This window comes from the organism of the source record quoted next, unplaced genomic scaffold, assembly GCF_019419815.1.
Source record: "Pyrus x bretschneideri cultivar Hongxiangsu unplaced genomic scaffold, Pyrus_bretschneideri_v1 Contig43, whole genome shotgun sequence".
In the NCBI taxonomy this organism is placed as follows: Eukaryota; Viridiplantae; Streptophyta; class Magnoliopsida; order Rosales; family Rosaceae; genus Pyrus; species Pyrus x bretschneideri.
The window spans coordinates 3,285,108-3,306,357 of record NW_025999757.1 but is presented as its reverse complement, the minus strand read 5'-3'; the positions used below and the strand labels follow the sequence as shown (position 1 = coordinate 3,306,357).

Sequence of the window (21,250 nt, the reverse complement as noted above, 5' to 3'; positions counted from 1 at the left end):
CATGTCAAAGGTGTTTGACACTAACTCGAACCTGTTATTATTCGTGTTTGCAGCTCTTGTCAAATTCGTGTTCATTTTAAGGAATAATCCATCCTGAACCTGCTCACTTTCGTGTGAGTTAGATTTATATAAAAAAATTTCACCCTAGATTCATCCCTAAACCGGACAGCATCATCTTGCTTTCTTTTGTGTATAATGCTTTTCCTTTTGTATACGGATGCCTTCATTTTGTATTTTTCTTGCAAATCTTGAGAGCGATGTTCATGTCCCAGTTCCTATTGTTCCATTTTATCATCTCTTGGTTCTCTCTCACATACTGGGAAGATACAAAATGTTTCTTTTTTACTCAAATTTTTGTTTTAAGGAAGAATTAGACAAACAGAGATTATATTATGGTTTAATATCGACGAGTTGTAATTTTAAATCAGTCTGTCCATTTGTGTTTGGTTTGCATGTATGGTGTGAAGAGACAATTCGTAGCGGAATTAGTTTTTGACATTATGCAGTTTTGGCATACTCTTAGGCTTCATTTCTTATTTGACAATTTAGTAATGTAGTCTATGAATTAGGCTCACTTTTTATTCATGTGTACATGTTTATTGTGCAGAACCTCAGAATCGAAGGGGTTCCTTACGATGTTTAGAATTTCTCGTACTATTAGTTAGTGGCTACTAGTTTGCTGTTCAACTTCAATATTGTTGGACTCCAGAAAATCAAGCAAAAAAAATTAACTCATATTATTGGACTTAGAAATGGGTCTACATATATGTTTGCGGCTTGATTTGATCATTGCTGAAATATCACCTTGAGTGCTTCCATTTGGGATTAAGAGAGTGAATATCATGAGTGTTTATTTCTAAAGAATTTTGTGCTCACCTATCAAGAAAGGAATATTTCATTAGATTTTAGAGCAAACATTATGGTGCTGAATATTCAAACGGGACTTTTTTTTAAGGGGTACCCTAGACTAACCGTTTCTATATTGTTATTTTGCAGGGGAGGAGTGGGGTTCAATCGAGACTACTTTGAACAATTTTACGCCTATATGATCACTGTCAATTCTGGTGAGGTAAAATATAGTAACATTTCTACACTGTGAAGATTCTTCTGATATGTAATTCTCTTTCGGTTTGCTGTCTGCCTTTGACATGAATTTCACCCTGGTTAAATAAAAATGTACAATATGCTTGGGGTGAGGGATTTCTAAATTTGATGGCAGTTAGGAAAAATGATGAAAAAATGGATCATAAAAATTTAGATAGGAGGAATTAGAAAATTCACCACATGAGCAGTTACAAAAGCATGTTAGAGGGATTTGTAAATGACTCATTCCATTTCCAATTATAATTTGTAAATCACTCTCACATTCCTTTTGTATTAATGCTCATGTAGTGCATTTCTGTTCCCTCCTATCCTACTTTTTATGATCTATTTCTTTATCACTAGCTATGCCAAATAAATCTGTTAAAATTTAGAGGTTCCTCCCCCATACATACCCCTACTGAATGTAGAAAAGTATCAGAAGATTGACATAACAATTTATTAGAAACATAATGGCTTTACTTAAATAGATGATAGCCCTAACAGTGCTTCCATCTTCTAATAAAGTATTTAAAAAAAAAAGTACTTTACCTATTATAAAGTAGTAAACAATTTTGTTACGATATATGTTTTACAATATTACTTCTTCTGTGTGTTTAATCAGTATGCAACTCAAATTTTTTTTTCCTAGATATGTTTATTGTTTTCCTAGGCTGTCTTTTCCTCTATCTACAACTTGATTAATGGTGTATAAACCTTCCTTTTTGTTTATTGGGTTTAAGGATGTTGCATGGAAGATTGCACAAACTGCTCAACAAAACACTGGTCGAGGTATTATCATTATGTCTGCAACGGGAATGTTTAAAGAAGTTACACTGATTAACCCGGCTCACGGAATCAGTCCTATAAAACAAGAGGTCTGCCATATTCATTCGATTTCAAGATGTATTTTGTGTGTGCTTGTGTGTGTGTGTGTGTGTATTTGTGTTTTACACTTTGCTTTAAGAATGAAAAGCAATATGAGGATATCGATATCTTGATGCAGTACTGCAGTGTGCTTACTGGAGACTTCTGTTTTTCTAACATACATTGCTAACTTTCTTGTAGGGTCAGTTTAATATAATTCAAATCTCTGGCTCGTTTATGATGTATGACAAGAAGGGAACTTGCAGTGGTGGAATGTCTATTACGTTGGCAGATTCTGATGGTCGTAGTGTAGAGGGATCTGTTGGAGGATCTCTGATAGCTGCCACTCCTGTGCAGGTGAGGCTTTTCTCTTGTAGCGTTTGTCTCCTGTTGAGGAAAAACTTAGTACACAACTCTAACACAAGTGTTGGAGAGACAACACAGGTACACAAATTACTTGTATTAACTCACAAAATATTACAACACAAACTATTAAGGACACTCTTGAGAAGCTATGACACTCACTCACTTTCTAGAGACAAACTCTAGACCACTCACACTCTTACAAGACTACTTACAAGGCTTCTCACTCTCTTACTTAGCTCTCTCTCGATTCTTACTTCTTCTAGAATTTTCTAGTGCATTGATCATGCACACTTTTCCATCTCTTTTGCTAAACCGACTTATCTAGTCGGTGAGATTGGGTTCTTCCATTTTAACCACATGTTTTGTGATGGTTCTAGGCTTTTCTACAAACCATTTTTCTAGATTTTCTTAGCCTAATGTGGTGACTTAGGCTTTTCCATCCAAACACCAATTGTTGCACTTTGCTAGGGTTTTCTAGCATATTCTCATTCATGATTCAAATGAGCTAGACCTTAATTATTAGGCTGGCGTTATACTTTCAACACTCCCCCTCAACACCAACGCATTCTTTCCTCCATGTTGAGTTGATGACAAAACTTTTTGAACTTGCCAGTACTCAAACCTTTTGTGAACAAGTCTGCAATTTGATCATCTATATTGATCTGTCTCATCTCAATCTCTTCTTGCAAGACCTTCTCTCTAATGAAATGGTAGTGTACCTCCACATGCTTAGTTCTCGCATGAAAGATTGGATTTTACGCTAAGCGAATTGCCGATTAGTTATCACAGTACAACGGTACTACATAATCTACTGGTTGATGTAGATCACTCATCAACTGTACCAGCCGTGCATTCTCTTGAGCTGCCATTGCTGGTGCTCTATACTCTGCTTCCGTGGTTGACAAAGACATTGTTCGTTGTCTCTTGCTGCACCACAAAACTACTCTAGAACCAATTCTGAAGACATACCCAGTGGTCGATCTCCAGGTGTCATGATCTCCTGCAAAATCTGCGTCACAATAGCCAACCAACTTACCATCTTCACCTTTGTTGTACAAGAAACCATAGTTAATTGTACTTTTTACATATCTCAATATGCCGAACTGCTTCTAGATGAGGCTTCTTTGGATTTTGCATGTACCGACTCATCACACCAACTGCATAAGAAATTTTGGGTTGAATCAGAGTCAGATAGATTAGACTACCTACGAATTGTCGATACATTGTTGCATCTTCCAAGTCTCTGCCTTCATGTGCACACATCTTGGCATTAGGTTCCACCAGTGTTGAGATTGGGTTGCATTCAAGGATCCCAAACTTCTGCAATAAGTGTTTTGCATACTTTTGTTGACACAGAAATATCCCTTCTTGTGTGTGATCAACCTCTGATCCACAAAAGTGTTTGAGTTGTCCAAGTTCTTTCATCTTGAACCGAACTGACAAATTCTCCTTTGTTCGACGAATTTCAACCTCATCATCACCAATGATGATTAGGTCATCCATGTACACCAGCACAACAGCTAACTTTCCTCCATTAGCTTTAACAAATAAGCTGGAATCTGCATGCGCCACTGAGTAACCACTTTACTTTAGAAATTCTACAATCTTACTGTACCACGCCCTTGGTGCTTGTTTCAAACCGTAGAGTACTTTCCTCAACTTGCACACGTACTTGGGATGAGCTTTGCTTTCAAAGCCCATTGGCTGCATCATGTAGATCTCCTGATCTAAGTCTCCATGCAAGAAAGCATTCTTCACATCCATCTGGTATAGATTCCAATCTTTGTTAATTGCAAGTGCAAGTAGGACTCGTACGGTTGTAAGCTTTGCTACTGGACTCTTGTTGACCTTCTTAGTTGTGATTATGGAGTTGATACTTCCACTTCACTAGGTCTACTTCTTCTGGTTGTTGATATACGTCAGCTTGCCAAGGGTTTTGGGGCATTGTTTGCTCAACACCATCACCATCAAGTGAATCCTTAGACTCATCTGGTCTCGGTTGGATTCGAACAATTTGCTCCCTCATCTTTTGCTGCAACTTATCTTCTATCTCTCTCGAATCAGGCAATGCCTCATTTTCTAAGGACCACCAAGAAAATGCTTCATCAAACACCACATCTCGTGATGTGTAACACCTTCCATTTGTAGGATCACAACATTTTCACCCTTTTCTTTGGCTATCGTATCCCACAAAGATACATCAGACTGCCTTCTTGTCAAACTTGCTACGTAAATGACTTGGAATGAATACGTAGCACACACAACCAAAGACTCGAAAGTAACTAACTGTAGATTTCATATCCCACAATTTCTCAAAAGGTGAGACAAATTCTAACCTTGGTTGAGGAAGCATGTTGATCATATGAGCTGCAGTTCTCATTGCTTCGACCCAAAACCTTCCTGGTACATTCTTAACATGGAGCATACTTCTACATATCTCTACAAGATGTCGATTCTTTCTTTCCACTGCGCCATTTTGTTGTGGCGTGTTAGCACATGTGAACTGATGATGTATTCTACATTCTCGTGGATATTAGGAAAACTCATTCGAGGTATATTCTCCTCCATTATCCGTGCGTATGCAACGGATCTTCTTTCCCACTTCTCCTTCAACTGTCTCTTTAAACTCTTTAAACTTGGAAAATGTTTCAGATTTTTCTTCCATAAAGAAAACCCATACATACCTGGAGAAGTCATCAATGAACATCACCATGTATCGTATCCCACTTATCGATGGTTGCTTGACGGGCCCGAACACATCGGAATGAACCAACTCCAACGGCTCTTTCACTTTAAACTTCGACTCTTCATATGGTAGTTGATGTGCTTTACCATACTGGCATCCTACACAAACCATGTCTGTTCTCGCGTCAAGTTGAGGTAGGCCCTTAAGCATTGACTTCTTCATCATCACATTTAACTTGTGATAGCTAACGTGACCCAATCTCATGTGCCATAAATATGTTGTCTTGTTCTTCCTTGTCTTGTCTACGTATGTAGTTTCTGCTGACATTACATAGACTAACTGCAGTCGCCGTCCCTCCATTGTTGGAGTCCCTAAGATCTTGAGGTGTCGATACACCTTCACATCTCGTGGACCAAACAAGACATAATTTCCCAATGACGTTAGTTGAGGCACTAAAAGCAGATTTTTCTTCATACTTGGAACATGGTAAACATCTTGAAGCGACACATGGTTAGTGTTGTATCGGGGCTCAATTACTGTCTTACCGATGTGAGCAATCGGTAGCCTCGAGTCGTTAGCCGTCACCACTAAGCAGTCTCCTTTGTACTCAGTCAGACTTCGTACCTTTATCACCTGTCATATGGTTTGAGTAGCCTGAATCGACGATCCAATCATTCTGGTAGTCAATCGACTTCAGACTTACTGTTGTGATAGCTGACTCTTGCTTCTCCATAGCAACGGATGCTTCAGCGTCCTATTCTTCCTCTAGGGCTAGAGACGCAACGACATCCCAATCATCTTCACTTTTCTTCTCTAAGTTGGTGACATTACTTTCTGCAGGCTTTTTGAACCAGCAATCATTCGCCATATGGCCCTTCTTTCCATAATTGTAGCACTTGCCGTCAAACCTTTTATTATTCTGGGACTGACCACGGTTGCCATGATACTTCGGAGCTTCCCCTGGTCGAGAACTCCCTCCTCCTTGATGACTTTTTGCCTTGTCACCATTTCTTTTCGATCCACCACTAGCACACTACTTAAAGCTACCTTTAGTTTTGGTGTAGAGTGCTTCATCTTCACCTTTTAATGACATCTCTCCCATTTGCTTTGCCAAAGCTTCTTAATCGGCAAGCAAATTCTCAAACTCACCTTTTAACGACACATGGTTAGTGTTGTATCGGGGCTCAATTACTGTCTTACCGATGTGAGCAATCGATAGCCTCGAGTCGTTAGCCGTCACCACTAAGCAGTCTCCTTTGTACTCAGTCAAACTTCGTAACTTTTTCTCATCACCTGTCAAATGGTTTGAGTAGCATGAATCGACAATCCAATCATTCTGGTAGTCAATCGACTTCAGACTTGCTGTTGTGATAGCTGACTCTTACTTCTCCATAGCAACGGATGCTTCAGCGTCCCATTCTTCCTCTAGGGCTAGAGACGCAACGACGTCCCAATCATCTTCACTTTTCTTCTCTGAGTTGGCGACATTACTTTCTGCAGGCTTTTTGAACCAGAAATCCTTCGCCATATGACCTTTCTTTCCATAATTGTAGCACTTGCCGTCAAACCTTTTATTATTCTGAGACTGACCACGGTTGCCGTGATACTTCGAAGCTCCCCCTGGTCGAGAACTCCCTCCTCCTTGATGACTTTTTACCTTGTCACCATTTCTTTTCGATCCACCACTAGCACACTACTTGAAGCTGCCTTTAGTTTTGGTGTAGAATGCTTCCTCTTCACCTTTTAACGACATCCCTCCCATTTGCTTTGCCAAAGCTTCTTGATCAGCAAGCAAATTCTCGAACTCAACAAGTGATGGTTGGGTCGGCCATCCTTGTACAGCGGCAACGAAGCCTCGATATTCGAGTCTCAATCCATGGATAATTATTCTTTTTATCATGGATTCTACAATGGCAGCACTAGGATCTAACTTAGAAATTTCACAGCAAACAGACTTTACCTTATGGAAATATTCAGCAATCATCATGTCTTGTTGGGCCATCGATAACAACTAGTTCTCGAGAAGCTGCAGTCTTGTATCGTTCCTCTTTGAAAAGAGTGTGGCGAAGGTGTCCCATGCTTCGTTTGGTGTCTTGGCCTTCCTTATGTGCTCCAACATGTCATCTTCAACTGTGGGTTTTAAGGCGAACATTGCCTTACCTGCCTTGATCTTCCATTTTCGCAAAGTGCCACTGGTGTCTTTTTCCTGCTACGTAACTTCACTTACCGCGACGACATCCCAAAGATCTTGGCCTTGTAGGTAAGACTCCATACACATCGCCCATGTGTTGTAATTTTTGTTGTTCAACTTCTTGATTCCTCCAACAACTTGAAGGTCTCCCATCGTGTCGATAGAGCTTCAATAAGCCAAACAAGATTAACCAATAATCTTGCGAAGTACTAAACTTCTCACGATTCTCGAAAGCTTCACTAGAGACGGTCCCTGATCGTACCGCTCTAATACCAATTGTTGAGGAAAAACTTAGAGTACACAACTCTAACACAAGTAAACAAATTACTTGTATTAACTCACAAAATTTTACAACACAAACTATCAAAGACACTCTTGAGAAGTTATGACACTCACTCACTTTCTAGAGACAAACTCTAGACCACTCACACTCTTGCAAAACTACTTACAAGGCTTATCACTCTCTTACTTAGCACTCTCTTGATTCTTACTTCTTCTTGGTTGGTTGTTCACTTTGATTACAAGCTTACAATACCACACCCATATTTATAGGGCATGTTTGCCGACTTATACAATCACTAGAATTTTCTAGTGCATTGATCATGCACACTTTTCCATCTCCTTTGCTAAACCGACTTACCTAGTCTGCGAGATTGGGTTCTTCCATTTTAACCACATGTTTTGTGATGGTTCTAGGCTTTTCTACAAACCATTTTTCTAGATTTTCTTAGCCTAACGCAGGTGACTTAGGCTTTTCCATCCAAACACCAATTGCTGCACTTTGCTAGAGTTTCTAGCATATTCTCATTCATGATTCCAAATGGGCTAGACCTTAATTATTGGGCTGGTGTTGTACTTTCAACATCTCTCTCTTTCTATGACGTGTGATTTCTTTTTCTTTTTTTATTTCCTTACGTGTGTTTATACCGCTTTGGTCTATATTATAACGGGCTTCTGGTATCGTGAAAGAATTATACAAACTATTAATAAGTTGAAAAGATTAAAGAAAGTTATTTTCCACATTATTTTTTCTCTTTTTACACACCTTTTTTACTTATTTATGTCTTTGGATTGAATAACTAAAAGGAGAACTATGCATAGAGTTATGTCAAAGAAAGAAAATGGTGTGTGAAAATCACTTCCAAATATTTAAAGGTCTTTAGGACAACATGCGAGTTAACTAGCATGTATGTGTTCAAGTAGATTGTAAATGATGTGTGGAAATCACTTCTGAATATTTAAGGGTCTTGTCACACACGAGTTAACTAGCATGTACGTGTTCAAGTAGATTGTAAAATTAACCAAAAGGTTGACCTAACAAAGATGTACATTAGTTTTTTTTTTTTTTTTTTTTTTTTTTGGTCAAACAAGATGTACGTAGGTTTTGATTATCATTAAAAAAAAGTTGGGGTTCTACCATAAAATTAATTGGCAATATGCGAAACTTTGCAAGGTTTCTACTTTACCTTCGCATCTCACATTATTTACTTTTGAATGTTTATCATGGAACTTTGCTTTGATTATCCATATACCCTAAAACGAATATCTTACCTTTCTATCTTTGACCATGGCAGGTTTGCATAGGCAGCTTCACCATAGGACAACAAACAATAACTCCTCAGGCGGTGAAAGGCCCAACAGCACCAGAAATGACCTAAGTTCACGTTCTACTGTAGCATCTTAATGGTGACCACTGACGTCAACGGTCACTTTTATTCGTGAGAAACCCCAATTGTCACAGTGCAGTTATGAATTTAGTGATTGGTTTGCAATTTACATTATGGAGGCGTTACAATGATTTTAAGAAGACTCGACTTTTCTGTTCTTTTGGTTACAAGTTATGTTCTTCTGTTCTTAATTAGTCACGTGTTCATCTTTTCTTGCTCCTCATCTCCATTATTCTTGTTTCCAGATTCTGAGAATCAGTAGTCTGAGATAGATATGTAAGAGCAAGATTAACACTAACAAAGATTTAACCAATTGAATCACAACTCTCCAGTGATATCAACATGAATTAAAACCCTGTTATTAAAGCTGCAATACTAACCTGCAGAATTCGATCCAGATGATGAAGCTATTGTGGCTTCAAGAACTATAACCTTCTCTCCTCTTTAGCAATACGAAAAAGCTCTCAAAACATTTGGACTTGAAATCTCAATGAGCCATGGAATTGCAAGAGCAGTGGCCAAGTTCTTATATAGTATTCTTTAACCATTCCCTAACAGAATTGGTTTAGAATTTGAACTCAACACAACCAACATGTAAACATTAGTCCTAAATAAGTTCCAACACTGAGTTTCAATTCCACAAGAATTACTCATAACTTTTATCATACTTATTCCACAAGTAATTCGATTAAGTCACAGCATATCTAATATGTACCTTATATTTATGTGAACCAACACAATAGCAATGTCAAGAAAACACCACTCCCACTTACTCGCCAAGTCTCAACTCAACAATGTCAAGATCCCAATTAACATGCACACCAGAACATAATATTAATATTCTTTCAAAAGTATGCATCAGTAAAATCACAAGAATTGATTTTCTAGCAAACAAAAACTATTATTAATAACAACTTGTCTTCTGGAACAATTAACCACAAAATTGGAAAAATTGAACTTTAACAGAAAACCAAAATAAGACAACTGACTAAACCAAACAAACTTAAAATAAACTACCTAATTCAAAGGTTTGCAGCTTCAACCATTAATCAGAAGAATGAAGCATCAACCACAGCTTTTAAGTTCCAGAATGGCTTACTCCCACTTGTCTAAAGATTCTAGCACTCCCATCTGTGTCACGTGCGCTTTAAACACATGATTAGGCAATGCTTTTGTGAGAGGGTCTGCAATCATCGAACTCGTTGACAGATACTGAATTTCTATCTCCCCTTTCTTCATCATTTCTCTAACCTTGAGAAACTACACATCCATCAATCTAGTCTAGAAGCAGAAGTTCTCTTGTTATTTTTCGAGAAGAACACAGCAACATTGTTATCACAATACATTTTCACAGGACCTCTAACAGAATCAATAATCTTCATGTCAGCAAGCCAAATAGCTTGTTCCATCCCTTCAAAGCATGCCACAAACTTAGCTTCCATAGTCAAGGTTGATACAATAGTTTACTTGGCACTTTTTCATGAAACAGCTCTTCCACTTAACTTGAAAATATATCCACCAATTGATTTTCTCTTATCCACATCTCCGGCAAGATCTGAATCAGTGAACCCAACCAACTCCAATGTATCTTCTCTTCCATATACTAACATAAAACCGTTTAATTCGTTGCAGATATCTCAACACCTTCTTTGTTGCCAGCCAGTGAGCTTCTCCTGGATTTGATTGAAACCTACTCAAAAGTCCAACAATAAATGCTAAATCAGGTTTATTACAAATATTAGCATACATGATACTTCCAACTAATAAAGCATAGAGCTTCATCTTCATTAGTTTAGTCTCATGCTCATTCCTTGGATATTGGCTTCTCGAGAACTTATCACCCTTGTTCACTGGAACATCAGCTTTGCTGCAACTTTCCATATTGAATGTATTGAGTACCCTCTCAATGCAATCTTTTTGCGATTAACCAAGGACCCTTTTCTATCTATCCCTGACAATCTCAATTACCAACACATAATAGGCTTTTCTCAAATCCTTCGTTTCAAAATTTGTACTTAACATATGTTTGCTTTCATTCAATAGTTGTTTATCTAAGCTTGCAAGTAAGATGCCATCAACATAAAGAACAAGGAAGATAAACTTCGAACCTCTGGCCTTAAGATAAATACAATCATCCATCTTGTTCTCCATAAAACCATGTGAAGTCACAACTTGATCAAATTTCAAAAACCATTGTCTAAAAGCCTATTCAAGTCCATAGATTGACTTGCTTAATCTGCAGACCATATGCTCCTTCCCCTTTTCAATAAATCCAGGAGTTTGAGCCATGAAGATTTCCTCAACAAGTTCTTCATTCAAGAAAGTAGTTTTGACATCCATCTGGTGCAACTCAAGATCAAAGTGTGTTGTTAATGCCATGATGACTCTCATTGAGTCTTTGGAAGACACTGGTGAGAAAGTGTCATTATAATTAACTCCTTCCCTCTGTGTAAAACCCTTTGCAACTAGTCTTGTTTTATATCCTTCAATTCTTCCCTCAGCGTCCCTTTTGGTCTTAAACACCCACTTGCAGCCAATTGTCTTGATTTAAAGAGGTGATGGTGTTAAAGTCTAGATAATTTTTGGACATGGAATTAAGTTCTTCCTCAATTATCACATTTGTTGAAAACTCAGGTTTAGCCATAACTTCAACAATCTCAATGTTTGGTGTGGGAGCACAAGTATGTAACTGTAGTCTAAAGATGAAGAATTTTCATCCAACTGCACTTTTTCATCAAACTCAAAATTCTATTGGACTATATTTAAAACATCTTCATCTTCCAAAAAACAGCATTATGAGTTTCTTATATTCTAGTGTGTACTTGAGTGCAGTAAAACCTGAAGCCTTTTGATTTCTCAAAATAACCAATGAAGAAACATGTTGTTCTAGGGTCTAATTTCTTCTCACTTGGAATATAAAATATTGCTTCTGTCTTGCTACCCTAAACATGAAAATAATGGAAGCTTGGTTGTCTTCCATTCCATAATTCAAAATGTGTCTTGAGCACTTATTTAGATGGCACTCTATTCAAAATATAATTTAATGTCTTCAATGTCTCACCCCAGAGACCAGGAAGTTTAGACCTAGATATCATGCTTCTCACCATCCCCATTAAGGTCCTATTTCTCCTCTCTGCCATTCCATTCTGTTGGGGTGTGCCTGGAGTAGTGTATTGTGCTATAATACCTTGACTTTCAAGAAAGGAAGCAAACGGTCCCTTTTGTTGTCCAGCTTCTGTATACCTGCCAAAATAATCTGCTCCTCTATCTGATCTAATTATTTTAATCACAAGGTCCAATTGTTTTTCAACCTCTCTTTTAAAAACTTTAAAACATTCAAAGAATGAAGACTTCTCACTAATTAGAAAAATGTGACTTTATGTTGAGCAGTCATCTTTGAAATTCACAAAATAAGAAGGGAATTGTTATTGGCAATCTAAATTTCTCATTCTACACTCCAAACTTTCTATATTTAGAAAGAAAAATACACTTGTGAGAAGTGTAGAATGAGATTTTTGGAGTGCCAATAACACTTCCCTATAAGAATTCCAACATATAGTTTTGACAGGAAAAGGCCCACAAACATCTATGTGTATGATTTCCAACAAATCATGACTTCTTTTGGCATCTAATTTCCTAATATTTGTCAATTTTCCTGTCATACAATCAACACATTCAATTGCATTTTGAAGTCAATTTCAGGAATCAGATTCATTTTGGATAATTGAAACACCCTCTCTTTTGAAATATGTCCTAATCTTTTATGCCAAAACATGAATGTTTGATCTAAACGGTGCATTCTTTTGGTTGCAATGTTCAAAACATGCAAATGATCAGTTTCTATAATGCAATGTAATTTCCATAGTTGATCATGCATAAAAGCTTTTCCCTACGAAGAATCCTTTTTTATAAAACTTGATGCATTTTTCATCTCCCATGAAAACATAGCCATGTTTAACCAATTTTGATGCTAAAATTAGATTTCTCCATATTGTAGGAACATACAAGACATCATTTAATTGTATTACTAAACTTGTAGCTAGTTTAAGTTTGACAATGTCAATAGCTTCAATAGTCACTTTAGTTCCCTCACCAACAAAAACATTAAAACAGTTTGTTTTCTTTGGTTGCTCAAAACCATGCAATGAATTAGTGATATGCACAGATGAACCAGTATCAAACCACCAAGAATCAGCAAGAATATCATTAAGATTTGACTCCTCACACACATAGACATTAGTTTTTTCTTTGGCCCTCAACCAATCCTTGAATATTTCACAGTCATTTCTATAATGACCTTTGGTTTTGCAATGATAACATCTAATTTTTTCAATGTTTTTAGTTTTCACCTTAAAATTGTTAGACTTAGAGGAGTTGGTATTTTTAGCAGGTATAACAGACTTGTCAAAATGCTTAGGTTTAGAAGTGTTACCATAATGAAAATCCTTCTTTCTCTTTGCAGCTTGCACAAAATTGATGGATTCAGCCTCTTTGCTCTTTGACAATTTTCTTCTTGTACACACTGAGCAATTAGTTCATCAACTGTCCACGTCTTATCCTGAATATTGTAAGACACTTTCAGCTAACTAAACTTATGTGGCAATGCCTGTAGTATCATGAACACCAACAACTTTTCTCCAATGATAACATCCATGGAACTAAGTTTTTCAGCTGCATCAGTCATCTTTATGATGTGATCTCGAATTAAGCTTCCACCCTCAAACTTGTAGGAAGTCAAGAGTGACATATGCTGAGCAATTTCAACCTTATCTGATTCTTTGAACTTAATCTCCACAACCTTGAGATAATCCTTTGCTAGATTGCATTTCTTGATTCCACCACCCACTATATTTGTCATGCCAATTTCAAGAATGGATAGAGCCACTTTATTAGCTCTAGTCCATCTCTCAAAATCTGCCTTTGTGCTCTTGTCAGTCAATGCCTCAAGTCTTGGAGTGTCAAGAGCAATGTCATACTCATTCAGTGTCAAAAGCAATTCTATATCTCTACGCCATTTCTTATAATTGTTCCCACCATTGAGAATTGGCACTGCTATTAAATTGATTAACTTTAGTGAAACTATAGAAGACATCAATGAAATCAGAACTTTGAGTCTGTTAAAGATCCCTGATTTCTGTCTTTTTCACCATAAATTAAGGATTTTGAATCAACTTAACCATACATACAACCTTTATTACTAAAGACATATATAGAATAAACAACTCAAGATTGACTTTGTCAATCAAATACAAATCATTTGTTCTTTAAATTTGATGCTACAGAATTTTCATTAACACAAAAGCAGAAGAAAAAAAATTGCACTGATAACACATATGCATTCAAAAGGGATTACAACTTCATGTTAATTCATATAACAGTGGAAGTGTTATAACAACTGCAGAAATTATTTGGATTTGATTCAACAACATATAGCAGGATCAAAATATATAAATTAATTACATCATCCTAATATTGTTGTCAGTATCAAGTATATTTAACTTACAAGGAAAAGGAAACATTCCTGTTTTGGATCGATTTTGTTATAGTTGTAAGTTTTAGCATCAAAACTCGAATTAGAACAACGATTAAGAGAGAAGAGGAGAAAAAACCAGATCTTTCAAATAATAAAGAAAACCTAAAAACAAAACCCAGACTTCTAATGGTCATATTGTTTAAAAATAACCCCACGATAGTCTTAACGGCTCTTTAGTGAAACAGTGCCATTTAGAGCAGTTTTTTTTATTCGATTTGAAGAACACAAATATAAAACCCAGATTCCGATCTCCAAATGTAATTCATTTATCGATGAATTGAATTCAATTATTAGAACCCACGACTCTGATACCACATGTAAGAGCAAGATTAGCATTAACAAAGATTCAACCAATTGAATCACAACTCTCCAGCGATATCAACATGAATTAAAACCCTGTTATTAAAGCTGCAATACTAACTGGCAGAATTTGATCCAGATAATGAAGCCATTGTAGCTTTAAGAACTATAACCTTTTACTCTTTAGCAATACGAGAAAGCTCTCCAAAGAATAGAACTTGAAATCACAATGAGCCAGGGAATTGCAAGAACAGTGGCCAAGTTCTTATATAGTATTCTTTAACCACGCCCTATCAGAATTGGTTTAGAATTCGAACTCAACACAACATGTAAACATTGGTCCTAAATAAGTTCCAACACTGAGTTTCAATTCCACAAGAATTACTCATAACTTTTATCATACTTATTCCACAAGTAAGTCGAAGAAGTCACAGCTTAAGATTTTAGACTTCTTCGTATCAATCTCAAACACTACAGTCAGTCCTCTTCATAATTCATACTCATAATCTTACAAGGTAGACTCTTGGATGTTGATAACTTGATACAGTCTTTCTCCCTCAACCTCTTGCATGTTGATAAGTTAGATGTCGCTTACAATATTTACTGTCGTTGATGTGATAATTATACGCACACAAATTAAACCCTCTTTTTATCAATTGTAGTGAAGAATGTAAGTAGTGATCGTTCTGAACCGGGGATTAGGAGGGATTGTTAATCACTTGGATTTGACTCAAAAACGTAAAAACACAATATAAAACACCAAACTAGACCCAAAGAATGCAAAACTAAAGTTTAAAACACTAAAACAAACCAATAGACTCAAACAGCAAGAAAACACTCAAAACTGTCTTAAAACTACTTTCTGAGCAGTTTTGAGCACTAGAGAAGAATTTGGACGAGAATAGTTATAACTTGACTCAAGATACTTTAAAAACACAAACTAAATTGATTTCTAACTAATTTGACACTCCAAGTAAAGGGGGATTTTGATTTTGACGAATTTGAAAACAAAACTTAAAACTTTGTAAAACGAACAGATTTTAAAACGATTTTGGATTTAATGAATGGAATGAAAGCTAGCTAAAGGGGTTCATCTCCACACATGCCATACTTGCACACAAAACGATTTCTAATTGCTTTTCAATAACCCATGAATTCTCAATGCCCCAGATTAACCGTGAATTGCACTAATTAACCCTCAGATTTTCCTAACGTTATTGAATTGGATGATTGCATACGACAACCCAAAGCATTCCCCACAAGTTCCCTACATGAATTGCATAATAGAGATACAAGCAAGAATCATTAAGTTCTTTGAAAACCATAAGCATTGACGAAGCACTCGTTACTATGAATTGCATGAAACTTATGCCAAGAATTTACTTAACGCAATTGAGGTCATCAACTTTTACTACTTGTGAATATAAGTTTGTAACGATTAAGTGAAACTTCCTTATATCCTAGCATTAGATTTATGCATGATAATTAAGCGTGCACTCTCAACCAACACACATAAATCAGTTTAATTCAAATAGATAAGTGAATTGAATTCACAACTTATGAAACGCAATTAGAGGTAATCAAATCATATAGCAAGCATGATCATGGTTTCGAATCCCCCCCCCTAGCCAAGGGGGTTTAGTTCCTCATACGTACAAGACAAAGATAAGTAAATTTAACCATTGAAATCAAAGGAGAGGAAACACCTAAAAATTCCAGCAACTCGAACTTGAATTGCATGAACGTCCAAGCCCTCTTCTCCTCCTCTTTGTTGCGGCACAAGGTCTAAGGACAGGTCTTGGGTAGTATTTGTATGGAGGAATGGATGTGTGATGGTAAGGTAGTGTTTAGGAGGGATGGGGAGTGCGGCAAGGTGGAAAAATATGGAGAATGGTGAAGGATGGCTGCGGCAAAGGGTTGGGAATGTATTTCTGGTGAATTTCTGAATGTGGAGTAGTGAATGATGTGTGAAGGGGTGGTGGTGATTAAATGGCACGGCAAGGCTGTTTATATAGGCTAGTTTGGCACACTTAGTGAAGGAAAAGGATTGCCCAATCCCAATGCAAAAGGGTTAATTCAAGGCAGAAACCAAAGGGGATTGGGATAGGTAGTGCACGGCATGGATTTAGGCCCTTCTAGAAGGATAGGTGCGGCAAGGGTTATAGGGATAAGATAAGGCTTCTAGAAAGAAGGGTTTAGAACAGATTCCTAATCCTAAAGGGACATGAACATGTGATATAAGAGTAGGAGAAGGTTTTCAATTCCTAAACCTACTAGGAGTGGTGTACATGCGGCATATAAAAGGAATGAGGGTCTAGAATCTGTTCTAAGTGTTTAGATATACATCTAATCCCACCTAAATAGCTAAGTTTAAGTCCCCACCTGATTTGGATAGGATAGAATAGGATAATGTTAGAGATAGGATAGGATAAGGTTTCTAGGATAGGATAAGATAAGGTTGGATAAGGTTCCATGTTTCTTGCTTCTTCCTTATCTTCATTGTATTAGGACTTCTTCCACCAGATTTGTAGCCTTTCCTAGCTCTTCTAGTCTTCAATTTCGTCCATCCTCTTTGCTCCATGATTAAGCTATCCAATCCATGCCCAAAAATGCTCCAAATAGCCTCAAAATGCACTTTCTTGCTCCATTTGCCATTAGGACCTAAAAACAAACGAAAATAGCTTAAACTACTAAAACAACTATGAATTAACAACATAAATGCACGAAAACAAGCTAAGTAAGTCGCCTAAATATGCTCCTATCAAATTCCCCCACACTTAGCTTTTGCTAGTCCTCGAGCAAAACAAAATAACCAAAACGAATAAAACACATTCTAGACCTTCCAACATGTACCTCAGGAATTTCCAATGAACATGACACATTAAAGAACATCATTCCCACGGTTTTTAGCTGTCTTTACACTTCAACAAACACTTAATCATAGTTAATACTTATTAGTTCACATTTAATCAACTAAAACAATGTTTTGAATGTAGTAACATGCCTTAGAGAATTCCCTCAATTCCTCACTAGAATGCACTCTATTTTCACACAGATTTTCTAACTTCACACCCTACACTAGGTATATGTGAGAAGATTGATGTAAATATGAAGACTAACACTCACATATGTTATATCAAAGAAAGCATTTTCCGGATTTACGACAATGACATGAATATGACCTCATGAATGGAATGCTACTAATTAGAACGAGAACCAGTGATTCCATATGCTCATACCAAATTCAAACTCCACATATTGAACACATAACATCAAGATAGAAGTTGAGGGTTGTAACGAGGCTAAGGTATTGGCTAACAAAGAAAGGTAAGGATAAACAAAAGTTCTTAAAGCAATAGTAAGCAAAGTAATGAATTTGACACTTAAACTCTCTTCCAATGGCCGAAATCAACTTGTACACACAAGGGAAGATTCATGCAACATTTAGGGTCAAATTCACTCTTTTGGACCCTTCCTTCAACAACCAACACTTGTGAGTTCATTCTCACTTATTTTTCAACTCCTTTTCTTTCTTTTGAACACTTTTCTATTTTCTTTTGATTTTTCCACGAATTTTTTTTTCTTCTTTTCTTCTCTCTTTTTTTTTCTTTTCTTTTTTTTTTTTTTCTTCTTTTGTCGTGCCCTATCATCTTCCCCCACACTCATTTTCTGCCAAATATTGACCAAAGGAGTTCACTCTAGGTCGTGCTTCACTATCCTTTAAGAACAAAGGTATGGAAAGTCCTAATCTAGGCTAGGTGAGGATAATGTGGCTAACAAAGAAAATAGTCTTTGAAAAGGCTCAAGAGAGTTAATCCTACAATACATATGAAAAGGGATAGGCTTTTTGGCTCTGGCTTGACTAACAACTTCATCTTATTGTATGTTATGCAATCAATACCATGCTTTGAATGAAATGGGCATGAGTTCTAGTATTTGGAACTATAATGAGATGCACTCCAAGTAGTAACCAAGCAAAGAATGATGAGATCATGCAACGACTTTAGAAAACAAGAAATCATAGATTATACTCTCCAAAGAACGTTATAGGCTCAAGTCTCTCAGGGTTGTAGCGTTAGTTTGAGTTTCTTCCTTCAAGCATGTTACAAAAACTGAATTTTTTTCCTTTGTGATTACATGTCAATTCATAAGCTATAACCATAACCAAGCATAAACCAAAGCACAAATCAACTTCCAGCCATGTTTACAACATTCTTTAATAGTCATGCAATTAAAAACCAAATCCTCATCATTGTGTTGGAAGGTACCCTAAGACAGAAACACACACACAAAAACAACTTTAAAACAACTCTTTTTGGGTTTTTTTTGAAACAATTTTTCAAATTTTTATGGGATTTTCGAATTTTTAAGTCAAAACACACTAAAACAGTTTAAAAACACTTAAAAACAACAAGAAACAACATTAGAAGTTATGGTGGATAAAACCCTACGAATTTGCATCAAAACACTTTAGTTACCCCCCCCCCACACTTAAATCAAACATTGTCCTCAATGTTTCAAGCATAGACTCACACAATTAACAAACAAACAAACAAAACAACAACTAAACAACCTAACATGGCAGAAACGAAATAGCAACAAAGAGAAGAGTTTAGGAACGCAAATCTGGAAGCGGAGTGCTTTCTAGGTCTTCCTTTGTTGAATGCATGGGTTGCCTCCCAAGTAGCGCTTGCTTTAACGTCGTACAGCCGGACGAAGAACCCAATCACTCCAGATTGGAGCCCAAGGCACCCAAGGGGGTGTCATCCATGGTGTGCTCCACAAAGTTCTCATAATAGGCCTTCAAACGATGCCCGTTCACCTTAAATTCATGTCCCGTTTTCAAGCTTTGGATTTGGAGGATCATGTTGTCATGGAAAGCTTTGGTCTTTTGCTTGTAAATGCTTGCATTCTCGTACGCCTCGTGCCGTATTTCATCAAGCTCATTCAATTGGAATTTCCTATGGCTTCCCGCTTCATCTAAGTGCATGTTGAACTTCTTGACGGCCCAAAGAGCTTGATGCTCCAACTCCACGGGAAGATGGCACGCCTTGCCATAGACAAGTCGAATAGGGGACATCCCAATGGGGGTTTTGTATGCCGTACGATACACCCAAAGTGCATCATCTAATCGTAAACTCCAATCCTTTCTTGTTGGCCCAACGGTTTTTTCTAGGATTTGCTTGATCTCTCGGTTGGAAACCTCGGCTTGGCCATTTGTTTGAGGATGGTAAGGTGTAGAAACCCTATGGTTGACACTGTATTTCCTCAATAATGCCTCAATGGTCCGGTTGCAAAAATGGGACCCTCCATCACTAATGATCACTCGTGGCATGCCAAACCTTGCAAAAATGTTAGTTCTAATAAAATCTGCAACCACTTTAGAATCATTAGTCCGGGTGGCTTTTGCTTCCACCCACTTCGACACATAATCAACCGCAAGCAAAATATACATAAAACCATATGATGACGGAAAGGGACCCATAAAGTCAATACCCCAAAAATCAAAAATTTCAACATTGAGGATAGAAACCTGCGGCATTTGGTCCTTTGCACTAATACCACCCATTCTTTGGCATTGATCACATGTTAAGCAAAACGTTCTAGCATCCTTAAAAATACTAAGCCAATAAAATCCACATTGTAACACTTTGAGGGCCGTGCGTTGTGTGCCAAAGTGCCCTCCACATGCATATGTATGACAAAAACTCAAAATTGAATGACATTCAGAATCATGCACACAACGACGTATAATCTGATCGAGACAAAATTTCCATAAGTATGGATCATCCCATACATAAAACCGTGCATCATGCCTAAGTTTGTCACGTTGGTGCCTATTGAACTCACTTGGAATACGTTTTGACACCAAAAAATTAACTATATCGGCATACCAAGGTGTACTAACCTTTATGGACAGCAATTGTTCATCGGGGAATGTCTCTGCAATGGGTAAGGACTCCTCATTATGCACCATTCGGCTTAGGTGGTCAGCCACCACGTTTTCACTTCCCTTCTTGTCACAAATCTCGATGTCGAACTCTTGAAGTAACAACATCCACCGAATTAGCTGGGGCTTGGCCTCCTTTTTGGTGAGCAAGTACTTTAGAGCTGCATGATCAATGAAAACAATTACTTTAGTACCAATTAGATATGAACGAAATTTATCTAAAGCAAAGACAACGGCAAGAAGTTCTTTTTTCGTAGTGGAGTAGTTCAACTGGGCATCGTTCAACGTCCGTGAGGCATAGTAGATGACATGCGGCCTCTTGTCCTTTCTTTGTCCCAAAACAGCCCCTAAAGCATAATCGGACGCATCACACATAAGCTCAAACGGGAGGCTCCAATCCGGGGGAACAATAATGGGTGCCGTTGTCAACAACTCCTTGAGTTGGTTGAATGATGTCGTGCACTCCTTAGTGAATTCAAATGTCACGTCTTTTTGTAGGAGGTGGCAAAGAGGTTGTGCAACTTTTGAGAAATCTTTGATAAACCTACGATAGAAATCTGCATGGCCAAGAAACGAACGAACCTCTCTAACCGAAGTCGGAGAGGGTAAG

General features: G+C 37.3%; 2 protein-coding genes across 2 annotated transcripts; one reads left to right on the top strand and one right to left on the bottom strand.

Annotated features, from left to right (window-relative positions):
* Positions 1-1,001: 1,001 nt before the first annotated feature.
* On the top strand, positions 1,002-9,015 carry LOC103962273 (AT-hook motif nuclear-localized protein 1-like). Its single transcript, XM_048566773.1, has 4 exons — positions 1,002-1,069; positions 1,824-1,958; positions 2,149-2,304; positions 8,765-9,015. The coding sequence occupies exons 1-4, from the start codon at positions 1,046-1,048 to the stop codon at positions 8,846-8,848; spliced, it is 399 nt and encodes a 132-aa protein (XP_048422730.1). The 5' UTR covers positions 1,002-1,045; the 3' UTR covers positions 8,849-9,015.
* A 4,424-nt stretch (positions 9,016-13,439) lies between these two features.
* On the bottom strand, positions 13,440-14,842 carry LOC125469458. The gene is made up of 2 exons (XM_048566807.1): positions 14,812-14,842; positions 13,440-13,906 (listed from the first exon to the last, which is right to left on the bottom strand). Exons 1-2 carry the CDS (start codon positions 14,840-14,842, stop codon positions 13,440-13,442), a joined length of 498 nt encoding a protein of 165 aa, XP_048422764.1.
* Positions 14,843-21,250: the final 6,408 nt, after the last annotated feature.

Coding starts and splice junctions, on each gene's coding strand:
- LOC103962273 (XM_048566773.1), top strand. CDS start 1,046: ATGATCACTGTCAATTCTGGTGAG. Junction 1,070..1,823: donor TCACTGTCAATTCTGGTGAG/GTAAAATATAGT, acceptor ATTGGGTTTAAG/GATGTTGCATGGAAGATTGC. Junction 2,305..8,764: donor TAGCTGCCACTCCTGTGCAG/GTGAGGCTTTTC, acceptor TGACCATGGCAG/GTTTGCATAGGCAGCTTCAC.
- LOC125469458 (XM_048566807.1), bottom strand. CDS start 14,842: ATGGCTTCATTATCTGGATCAAATTCTGCCA. Junction 13,907..14,811: donor ATCTGGATCAAATTCTGCCA/GTTAGTATTGCA, acceptor ATTTAATAGCAG/TGCCAATTCTCAATGGTGGG.